Source organism: Sorghum bicolor, chromosome 4 (genome assembly GCF_000003195.3).
Source record: "Sorghum bicolor cultivar BTx623 chromosome 4, Sorghum_bicolor_NCBIv3, whole genome shotgun sequence".
NCBI classification, from domain to species: domain Eukaryota; kingdom Viridiplantae; phylum Streptophyta; class Magnoliopsida; order Poales; family Poaceae; genus Sorghum; species Sorghum bicolor.
The window spans coordinates 45,412,364-45,423,134 of NC_012873.2; the positions used below are offsets into that span (position 1 = coordinate 45,412,364).

Genomic DNA, 10,771 nt, shown 5'->3' on the forward strand with positions numbered 1-10,771 from the left:
AAAGCGCATGAAATTTTCCGGGTCGCCACAACCGGAAAAGTCAGCGCCTGCCCACTCGTCGTCACCTGAGGTGGGATCCTCTGGGTACGATGAAACAGGCGGTGTAGCGATAAGGTCCAGGGTAGACCTCAGGTGGTGCCCTGGAAGATCCGCATACGCACTTAATGAAGTGCTCACGAAAGAGGCGTAAGTGGCGGCTGTGCTCTTGAGTCCCAGAGGGAGCTTGGGAGGTGCCGCTGCCTTTCCTCCATCTGTGGATGGAGGATGATGAGAAGTCGAGGCCCCCTGGTCCCTCTTCTGAGGAGGGGGTGGGAGCCGTGCTTTGCCCTTTGACCAGGGCGGAACAGGAGGTCGCGATGATCCCCTGTTGGTCTGTGGAGCGGAGCTTGATGCTCCGCGGGCCCTTCCTCTAGCTCCTGTCGGGCCAGAGGAGTGGACGATCTGGTGAGGAATATGCGGGGGAGGGCCGGGCGGACCCTCGCCTCAGTGGTAGGGTCAGAGATCCTAGACCTCTGACGCCCCCGTCGGGCACCTCCCGCATGGTGCCTCGAGCGCCTCCCACGCACTGACTGTGGTGGGATCGGCTCGGGGCGAGGTTCGGCGTCACCACGTGGTGGGAGGAGGACCATGTCATAGCCGGAGCCGAGCGACATGAACTCCAAACTCCCAAACATCATGATGGTGTCGAGGCAGAGTGGGTGGAATCCGTCTGCCATCCAGGCTTTCCCAAGTAGGGAAAGATGAATGCCACGCAAAAAGGCCCCTACCTGGCGCGCCAAATGTCGGCGTCTAGACACGTGGTCTAGACACAAACGAGTATAAGAATGTGTGACTATCTAAGCCCGGATGGTGATGCAAGTGAAACACAGAGAGTTTATTCTGGTTCGGGCTAAGGATGCCCTACGTCCAATGTGAGATCGGGGGTCTGTATTGCCTTGCACCCAAAGGTGCTTGTAGTAGGGGTGTACAAGCAGGTTGCAAGAGAGGACTAAGTCCCAAGTCTCGGCTTTGTGTGGTGGACAGAGCGCTGCTAGCTACCCTGCGTGAGAACTCGTTTGGAATTGTGGTGTTTGTGTGTGGATTGACCGTGTGCTGTGTGGATGAACCTGTCTTGGTCGTGAGCCCTGGCTCCTCTTTTATAGTCTTAAGGGGGGCGCAGGTTTTTACATGTCTGATTGGAGATTTCCTCTGCTGAGTGGTGAAGCCACAGTCCCGACCCTGCAGAAGCTTGCCCATCCCGTCCTTGAGGCATGGCTGACAGTATGGCTGCTCCTGTGGAGGGTTACCGAGCCCTGTTGGAGTCGTGGGGGTCGGATCGGTGATACTGCAGTCTGTCCTGTTAACAGTGGGAGAAGACAGCAAATAGTGACGCTGGTTAATCTCTCCCATTCCTCTTTCACTGTGAGGTGGTACACCACAGTGAAAGAGGTGAGGTTACACAGTGAAAGAGGTGAGGCTGCAGTGACCAGGGTGGTTGGAATAGTCGCCACCATGCCCTGCTGCGATATGGGAGTCACTGCGCCTGTCACGTCTTGGGTTCGGGCGTCGTGCGTCGGAAGCCTTGCACTGTGACGGGGGATCGGACGAAGCGGCGTCGGCGCCCGAGCCCTAGGGGGGTCGGGCGAGACGGGACTCGCGCCCGAGACCCAGGGGGGTCGGTCGAGGCGGAACTTGCGCCGAGACCCAGGGGAGTCGGGCGAGGCGGAACTTGCGCCCGAGGCCAAAGGGGTCGGGCGAGCCGTGTTTTGGGCCAGAGGCCGAGGAGTCAGACGAGCCGGGGCCCGCGCCCTGGTGATTGCGGGTGGTTTGCTTTGCCTTTTGCCATTTTTATTATTCTAATTTGGGTATCCTTTTTATGGTACCCAACATTTATAATTTTTTTTCAAACTAAATCTAGATCTTACTTGAGCATATCTATCGAATCTGTCACCCTTACAATGTTTTCCTCTTCCAGCGAATCAGCGAAGAGTATTTTTAGTTATAGCTTTTAGACAAACAAACATGTCCTGGTTGGTTAGCATGAACGAGATGGAAGCCCTGTACGTGCTGTTCAAGCGGATTGACCGCGCCGCCGTCGAGGATGACATCATCAGCAAGGTCAGCCGCTATATATGCTGCACGTACAGGTCGATTCTGTCATCATATCTCCCACTCACAAGTAGGGATGAAAACGGTACGGATATTTGTCTGCTCCTGCTCTGCTCTATGTGCATTTCCTGTTTGCTCATCCGTTTTTTGGTTATATATATAAAAGACATCTAGGGCCTTGTTTAGTTCACCCCAAAAACCAAAATCATTTCAAGACTCCCTGTCACATCGAATCTTGCGGCATATGCATGGAGTATTAAATATAGACAAAAATAAAAACTAATTGCACAGTTTGCCTGTAAATCAGTTAGTCCATGATTGGACAATGTTTGTCAAATAAAAACGAAAATACTACCGTACCGAAATCCAAAAAATTTTCGGAACTAAACAAAGCCTTTGTTCCGACAAACAATGGTCAAATCTCATAGGCCTTTGTTTTGTTACAGCTGAAGCAAATGATGGAGGTAACATTTGCCGAATCAAATCTAAACCTTTCAAATGAGGTCAATGAAATCATCATTGACAAGGTATTAAATCTCTCTGTAGTGCACAGATGCTAAAAGCCAAAAAAAAAAAGTTAGTGTCCGTATGATTATGTAAAACCTTTTTAAGATACTAATTAAAAGTGCATAAATTAAACCACTGTGGCAGACGTTTGAAGAAGCAGATACAAAGAAAGATGGGAAGATTGATTTTGAGGAGTGGCAGAGTCTTGTAATGGCACATCCTTCTCTACTGAAAAATATGACACTCACATAAGTAAGGATGCTCATTAACTCTATATGTAAATACAAAACAAAAATATTTGCTTAGCAGCTGGTGCCTACAGAGGTCTGGTGCATCATCTGGAATTTAGCATTCTTTTGGAAGTAGTATACTTTGATGGAAAAATTAACAGGTTGTGTGTGTGTGAGCAATGGTAACGTCTTTGATATCATGTCCTTTGTTGGAGGTATTGTCAATGCGGTCCTTTTCTCCAATGTTTGAATTGAAAAAACATTGACCAGGTTTCCGGTTCGGTGCTGTCAGCATCAGTGGATGTTATTTTTCTCCCTAGAAGCATATTTACGACCTACGTGGAACCCATATGTCCTCCATGCTTGTTTTGCTAGAGTGGTTCTTTGCTCGTGCTTTTTGTGATGGTTTTCTTGCTTTCACCTTTATCTTTTGGGTACTTTGTAGTTGGATTGTTTTTGTTGTATTTTGGTTGTTGAAATTTGTTGCTTCTTTATTATTAATATATGCTTGACAAACTCTTGTCGGTTGCATTTTAAAAAATGTATTAAAGAGAGAATAGATGAGCCTCATAAAATGTTAAAATAATCAAAACTTAATGAACGAATTCTTATGAATCATCATTAACTCTGTTGCATTGATGTCATTGTGTTATTGTAAGTGATATATGTATTCTTAGTTACAACTTACGAGCACTTATATTATGTGCAGAGATATTATCATGACATTTCTAGAATTCATCTTCCACTCACAAGTGTCTGAATCCTGATGTTAAAGGATTGAAAACATAGGAAAACCTAAATAAGACAATGTCATGCACTTCCTTTCTGTAGAGGAATAATTGTGCTCTTTCAAGCAACAACACTACACTTATATTATTTTGTCATAGTAGCCAACATGTACATGCATTATATATTATTTTGTTATAGGCAGTATTTTGCTCTTAAGGGCACATGCCCCCACTCTCTCACCGATTGAATTCTCATTGAGAAGTGTGCAAACACATATCTTTTGCATTGAGACATGTGTTTGCACACTTCTTAATGTGAATCTAATGGGTAGAAGAGTGAGGGCACATTGCCCTCAAGGGCAAAATAAACTTTACCCACATGTTCATGCATTGTAATAGGATGTACAACTTGTGCGGTCGAAATTTATTCAACATTTGTATTATACATTCCAATTCATCTTGGAATTGACTTCATATTATAACTAGACATATGTTTTTTTATTGCCTCAACCTTTGATTACAAGTTGTAGTATCTGAACTTACGCACCAACTCACACCACACACACGCCCTAACATACTCACACCCTTAGTGCGTAAGCTAGACCTACAACCTATATCTAAGGCTATAAGAACACAGTGACGGCAAATTCGTACAAGACACCTGTGTTTTTTATAGGGAAAAACTCCGGGAGGAAACACATCGATCCTAGGGATCGAACTGCGCCCGGCTGCTCACACACTATGAAAGCAAGCCAACCAAGCTAGCGCTCGTCCTCATAACTGGACACATGTTACTCTAACTCGTATGAGACCTAGAGGCTTGGAGATTTATCCAATGATCATCCTACGTTTCAATTCATTTTTGGGATCTACTCCACAATCCGGGCTAGACATGCTATTTGTGGAAATGTTGCAGCCATATAGTTATAGACATGCTTTTATACTATGTTATCTATGTGCTATTATAAATTGCAGTTGCCTATAAGCCACTAAAAAGCTTGAACAGTAACAAGTGCCATTGGCCAGAACTTTTTTGACGTCAACGCCATTCAGTCAAATATCATACATGACGGAGGCGGTAGACTCTCTAGTTTTTTATTCATTCAATATGTTGGGGCCACCATTTCCATAACCCAAAATTAGAAGGACCAAACAAGGGAAAAGGAAAAAAACTGTTGAACTTATCCTTAACCCACCTCAACTCTATCCATCTTTATATCCCAAACCTATTCCAATGGGCTATCCAAACGCCACCTTTGATACAGTCTTGGCCCCTGCAACAAAGTTGCCATTCTTCCCAAGCTCTACAACTTTCATTAGAGGGTCAGGGCCATTTGCACTTCCAATTAGTGGCTAATTAAGCCCCAAGTTGGCACTGTCAGATAATGCGAAAGCCTAAGAATCAGGAAGTGTCACGGGAGGAAAAGACAACTTTCAAGGTACTCTAAGCATGAAGGCAAGTCTCTTTTCACAGCTCCATTTGACACTATTAGCAAATGTCGACGGAATGATGTAGTGGACGACAAAAAAAGTTCCAGCTAGTTAAACGTAAGCACTTTGAACGTATATGATGGAAACCGCAACCTTCGTGAAAACCCATGCAAACCACGGTAAAAGAGTCGTCCAAATTTACCAAAAAAATAACATATGTAGATGATATAATGATACATAACTTTGTAAAATATCTTATCCAAACTCGAATTCGTTTATGAGATATAAACATAATAAATTTCAAGCCAAAATTGTCCACATGATTTGTTAAAATTTTTTATTTTTATATCTCATAAACAAATTCAATTTTGGACAAGATATTTTACAACATTGTGATTATCATCATCTACATGTGTGATATTTTTAGTGAATTTAAACAACTTTTTTGCCGTGAATTGCATGAATTTTCACAAAAGTTATGATTTCCACTATGTTCCCAAACTTTTTAATGGCTTTTAGGCAATTCCAATCTTTATAATGGCACATAGGTAAATGACTCAGAGTGAAGGACACAGAAATTGCTCCATGCTTTCATTTAAACCCAACCCACGAAGCAGGAAAACCAATCCCTACCCATCGATACCCCATGTGAGAACCTGCCCCAAAAAAAACCATCAAACCCCTCCCCATTAGCAAGACTACGCTTGTGAGATTCTCCGTTATCTCAAGGATTACCAGACCAGCTGAGTTCAAACGAGCGGATAGGTCAGCAATTTAATCCATTTCAGCTCTGAGAATTCATTCAAATCTTACATCAGAACAAGCGTTAAGGAACACATAAATGTTACATGGGGCACTCTCACACATTTATGAATGTCATTTCTGGGTCGAACAGATGACCCGCAATTTAATTTACAACATCAATAGTCTGACAAAAATAATAAGAAATTCCAGTCAACCTGCTTCGGAGCAACACTGACAGAAAAATGAAGAGCTTTGACCAGGCAATCCGAGCAACACAAAGTCGGTGGGGCTTTTTGTCCAAGCAATCCGAGCAACACAAAGTCAGGGAGGTCATCACCAGTTCTTTCCATTCTAATAGCGGTTTTTGCCTGGTCATAGTCCCACTTGTGGGGATTGCTGCAGCTTTCATCTAGCAGCAGTTCAAAATAGTATATCTAGAAGTTTCTTCCTCTGTATTGTTGCATCTCCTGCAAAACATATTTCAAACAAAATCAAGAAAAAGTATCTGACTAGTGCTCTGATTGCTAGTCCAATGTCATGGTATGTACAAAGGCATATAAAACAGTCATTTTTTTAAACTTACAGGCGCATAATAATAAACAGGACGAGTCTGCCCCCCCATCATCATCTGTTGCCCATACTGCACATACAAAGAAAACAGTTCACCAGCAAGTTTCAATTTAGATTGAAGTGCTCAAATAAATTAAATATGTGAACCTGCTTGATCGCAATGCATTGTGATTTGTGAATCAAAATATTAAAGAGATAACAGAAAAAAAAAACATTGCAAAGGATAAAGTTGTATTACTCAAATAAAGAAGTTAATAACACTAAATGCTACTTCCTCCATTCCAAATTATAAGAACTTTTGGCTTTTCTAGACACATTGCTTTTACTATGTATCTAGACATAGTGTATACCTAAGTGCATAGCACAAGCTATGTATCTAGAAAAGCCAAAACGCTTACAATTTGGAATGTAGTAAAACTTAAAAATGCAGCCATTCACAATAGTATATTTGAAATCAAATTTATCTGGGCAGTCATACATAAGAACCCAGTATCATATAGATGGATAAACCCACGAGAATTAAAGGGGCCATTCTGAGGGAGGGGGGGACCTCAAACAAACATAGTAGTCCTTCAGATAAACAAATCACTTAGACATGATATCCAGGGATAAACTGAAAAGTGAAAATTGCGAAGTTAACTTCACTACAGGTAAAGCTTTTCTCACCTGTGGACCAGCAGGATGCATGTAACCCTGCGGTGATGCTCCAGGTTGAGTATTATACATGACAGGCTGGGCACCATATGCCGGTGGGAACTGCAATTTAATTTATGTAAATGGAGTCACTATAACTTATTGCTCAAAACAGTTTACACTTCATTAATAATGCTCAATAAAATTAAATAGTACTCCCTCCGTTCCAAATTATAAGAGGTTTTGGCTCTAGATACATAGATTTTGCTATACAGTTAAATATACACTATGTTTAGATATACAGTTAAAGTAATGAATCTAGAAAAGTCAAAACGTCTTATAATTTGGAGTACAAACATATTATGAGAGATCCTTTCAGAAAAAAACAAGAGATGAAAGTTTACTCGTTTCAGGGAAGATATTTGTCTGCAAAATCATGATCTTACCAATATTACTACTGCTCAGTAAACTTTCAAGTTCTACTTAATATCGTAAACAATTCAGGAAACCAGAGAGACCAGTTCAGAAATGTCATATTGGAGAGTTGATTGATGGGGCTAAAACAATAACAATTATGTTAAAAAACAACAATAAGAATTACTATGACATAAGGTGCCTGACAAGCAGGTAACTGGTTCTTAATGACAATTATTTTTGTCGGCAAACTAGTGCTCTCATCAGTGATGTGTACTGAGAAAACTAACTTATTCATCTGAGACCAGTATTTGACCATCTGCATTCAGTCTGAAATCATGTTCCACCTATTATTTCATATAAGCTTTCAAAGAACAAACACGAAAAGAAACAGAGATACAAAGGCTCACCCCCATGCCCACTGGCAAACCAGGTCCAAGTGGTGCCGCCGGCATGTTATTAGGATAGTAATACGATGCATCAGATGATGTAGGGTGTGGTGGCCTTAGAGATGCTGATGGAGTGAAACTCTTGGCATTAGGATTTAGCTTGAATTCCTGATTGAAAAAACAACTATCACTTTTGATAAATTGCAAAAACAGCTAAATAGACAGATGTTCATAGCTTAGGTTCCTCTTATCACACATCACAGATACAAACCATTTAGGTTCCTACCAATAAAACTTATCTAAGTTTGATATTAAATACATAAAAGTTGTGTAGATTAACTTAAGATTTGGTATTAGCAGATTCATCAGGAGAAGTGATCAAAGAAGAACATAGACAACTTTATGTCCGACAGACCTTAGCATTAGGGTTCAAAGTTGATTTTTCAGAGGTAAGGGATCCTATTGAAGAGCTTGGTGACAAGCCAGGAGCACTCGCGGCTGAGTTTGCAGCAATGCGCTCTGATGTTGACGATGTTGAACTGCCAGGTCTTTGAGAGGAAGTCACAGGTTCCGTCGCAGAAGGATGTTTGACAGATACTGTCAAATCAGGTGTTTCTCGAGATTTGAATGCTTGACCAGAAGATGAGGGTTCATATGCATGTGAACTTGAGGGTCGCCCATCCAAGCCTGCAGGAGTAGCATAGCATCACATATTATGCTATTGAACTGTTACAATTTAGTAGAGCCAAAACAACAGGAAGGTCCAGAGCAATTTAATCAAATGAATCAAGATGCAGCTATAAATAAGCTCAAAGCAAAGGAAATACACGTGCGCGCACGCACACACACGCACGAAACGTAATAATAGGGAAATTGGTTGGAGCCCAGGGGAAATGGTACCCCCATAAGATTAGATACAGTTGATCCAACATGTCGTGAAGTTTAAAAAAAATCAATAAATGTAATGGTGCATGTAAAACACACACACATGGCACAGGAACAATCCATAAATGTAATGTAGGTAATGAAACCATCAATTTAGAATCTTATCTTCATACAATTGATAAATAGCAAAGAGGACAAAACAACAACAATGATCCAAGAAACAATGCTTACACACAAAGAAAAGGAGAGCTGACATACATCCAAATGATCAAGATAAATGGAAAATGAGTCACCAAGTCTACAAGTACATGAAATTTCCAATTGATGCTTAAATAAATTTACTACTCACCTTCAGAAATAAGAGGTCTGGCACCATCAGATAACTGTTAAATAAAGAGAAAATAAGTTCAATTCAGGTGTGAGATGAATTTCTTTAACGATTATATTTAACAAAGTAACATAAACTTACATTACTCTCAGGTTGCAACTTCCTGTTATCCATTTTTTCATTACTCTCTTTGCTCAGCTTTCTGTCCAACCTAAGGTGCACAACAATATGTCAAATTTGCTTTGTGCATCAATTATGCTGTCATCTGTTCTAACATGTTACTAGCGATCTACTTCGAAAACATGTCAAGTTCAACCAGTAAACACTGGAGTACACCAGTTTAGGAGCGATTTGATTTAGCTCATTTACAGTTAGTCTAAATGTTGGTCGAAAGTTATTAAGTTGGAATCTTCAAAACGCATGGACACCATCTAATTTTGAAAGTACTAGTAGAATTTTCGGTTCAGAAACCGTGCCTACTGATACACAGGATCAAGGAAAGGAATATGTACAATCAGCATAGCAGTTTAATGCCGAACAACATTTACACTTACACAGAATCTGTATAATGCTATATACTACGCTAGCTGAGACCATGGAAGTTTTCAGGGTTATCATAAATGGTCATTAAAATAACAGGTCAACTGGAGATGTTTATGCTGATAGCGTTAATTGGTGTTTCGAGGAAATGATTAGAGAGGACTTTGCTTGGTTAGTCTACTTCCTGAAGCTGCCAATGTAAGTACTCTAGTGTTCTCTAGAGTTCCAAATTTTGTCTAAACTTTGAAGCCAAAGTTAGTTAGCATAGCAAGCTAGAATTCATAGATGTACAGCATTATGTAGGCGGTGGTGTCCATGCTAATTAGTAAGGCCAAAAATATGTTTGTTCCCCATCAATGTATGTAACTTGACATTGGTAAATGAGCCAGCACTTTCCAAGTTTCAAAAATACCCCGTTCTGTTCTATTTCCCATTTAATGTTTCTTATTACATGAGGTTGCGTACTCCCATCCCCAACAGTGAGAACATATGTAAATCTAAGAAAATGCAGGTTTGGATACTACTTACATCACATACAAATTACAAAACATGCTTCAACACAGTTTCATTGAAGTTCACGCTTTGCATGGGCTAAGCAGACGACACATCTGCTGTGCAGTTGTTTATCATTCAGTAAGTACAGTTTCAACTACCACAAGGAATACCAGCTGCCAGCCCAGAAGAGCGTACTTTTTAATGTTAGCATAAATCAATAAACTATCATTAGGATTGCAAAGGTTAATATAAGTGATACAATAGAAAAAGCTTCAAAAGAGGCTAGCGCAATTGAAAACCATGACTCCAAAAATCAGAGTGGACACAACGAGCAACAGGCCTTGGACCAATTGGTTAGACTAATAGCATAGCAGCTATGTATTATAAAGGTGGAAACTTGGTACCCAACCTGGGGTTAGTTATTAGCATACAATCGAACTATTTTCGTGGAAAGGCTAGCTTTGAAGTGTTCTACAATATGTTATCCTTCTTCAAATCAAATGACAAGTATAAACCTGGTGGTCTCCTGGAGGATTAACAATCACCAAATAATCATGCTGATAAATTAGCAAGGGGTTGGGTATGAACATGCCAAGGTCTTAAACCAGCTTGGATGTACGTGAGGTAGACTTTCATTTGAAAGCAGAGCACTAATGAAAATAGAGCTTGAGCTCAGATTAACTAAAGCCAAATCGGCATGCGGTTGGCTAGATTGAGTTTAGCTACAGGTGAAGAAATAGAAACCTTATCATGGGAAGTAACATGAGACCATTGGGACCGCCTAAATCA

General features: G+C 41.0%; 1 protein-coding gene across 1 annotated transcript in view; it reads right to left on the minus strand.

The window, feature by feature from the left end:
* The window catches only part of LOC8084530 (polyadenylate-binding protein-interacting protein 4), a 9,828-nt gene continuing 4,803 nt past the window's right edge, over window positions 5,747-10,771 (minus strand). The window contains exons 9-15 of the mRNA XM_021459524.1: window positions 9,089-9,177; window positions 8,969-9,002; window positions 8,150-8,421; window positions 7,756-7,902; window positions 6,965-7,054; window positions 6,312-6,368; window positions 5,747-6,195 (exon numbers count right to left, since the gene is read on the minus strand). Coding sequence (XP_021315199.1) covers window positions 6,163-6,195; window positions 6,312-6,368; window positions 6,965-7,054; window positions 7,756-7,902; window positions 8,150-8,421; window positions 8,969-9,002; window positions 9,089-9,177 — 722 coding nt within the window. The 3' untranslated portion in view covers window positions 5,747-6,162. The remainder of the gene's footprint in view (window positions 6,196-6,311; window positions 6,369-6,964; window positions 7,055-7,755; window positions 7,903-8,149; window positions 8,422-8,968; window positions 9,003-9,088; window positions 9,178-10,771) is intronic.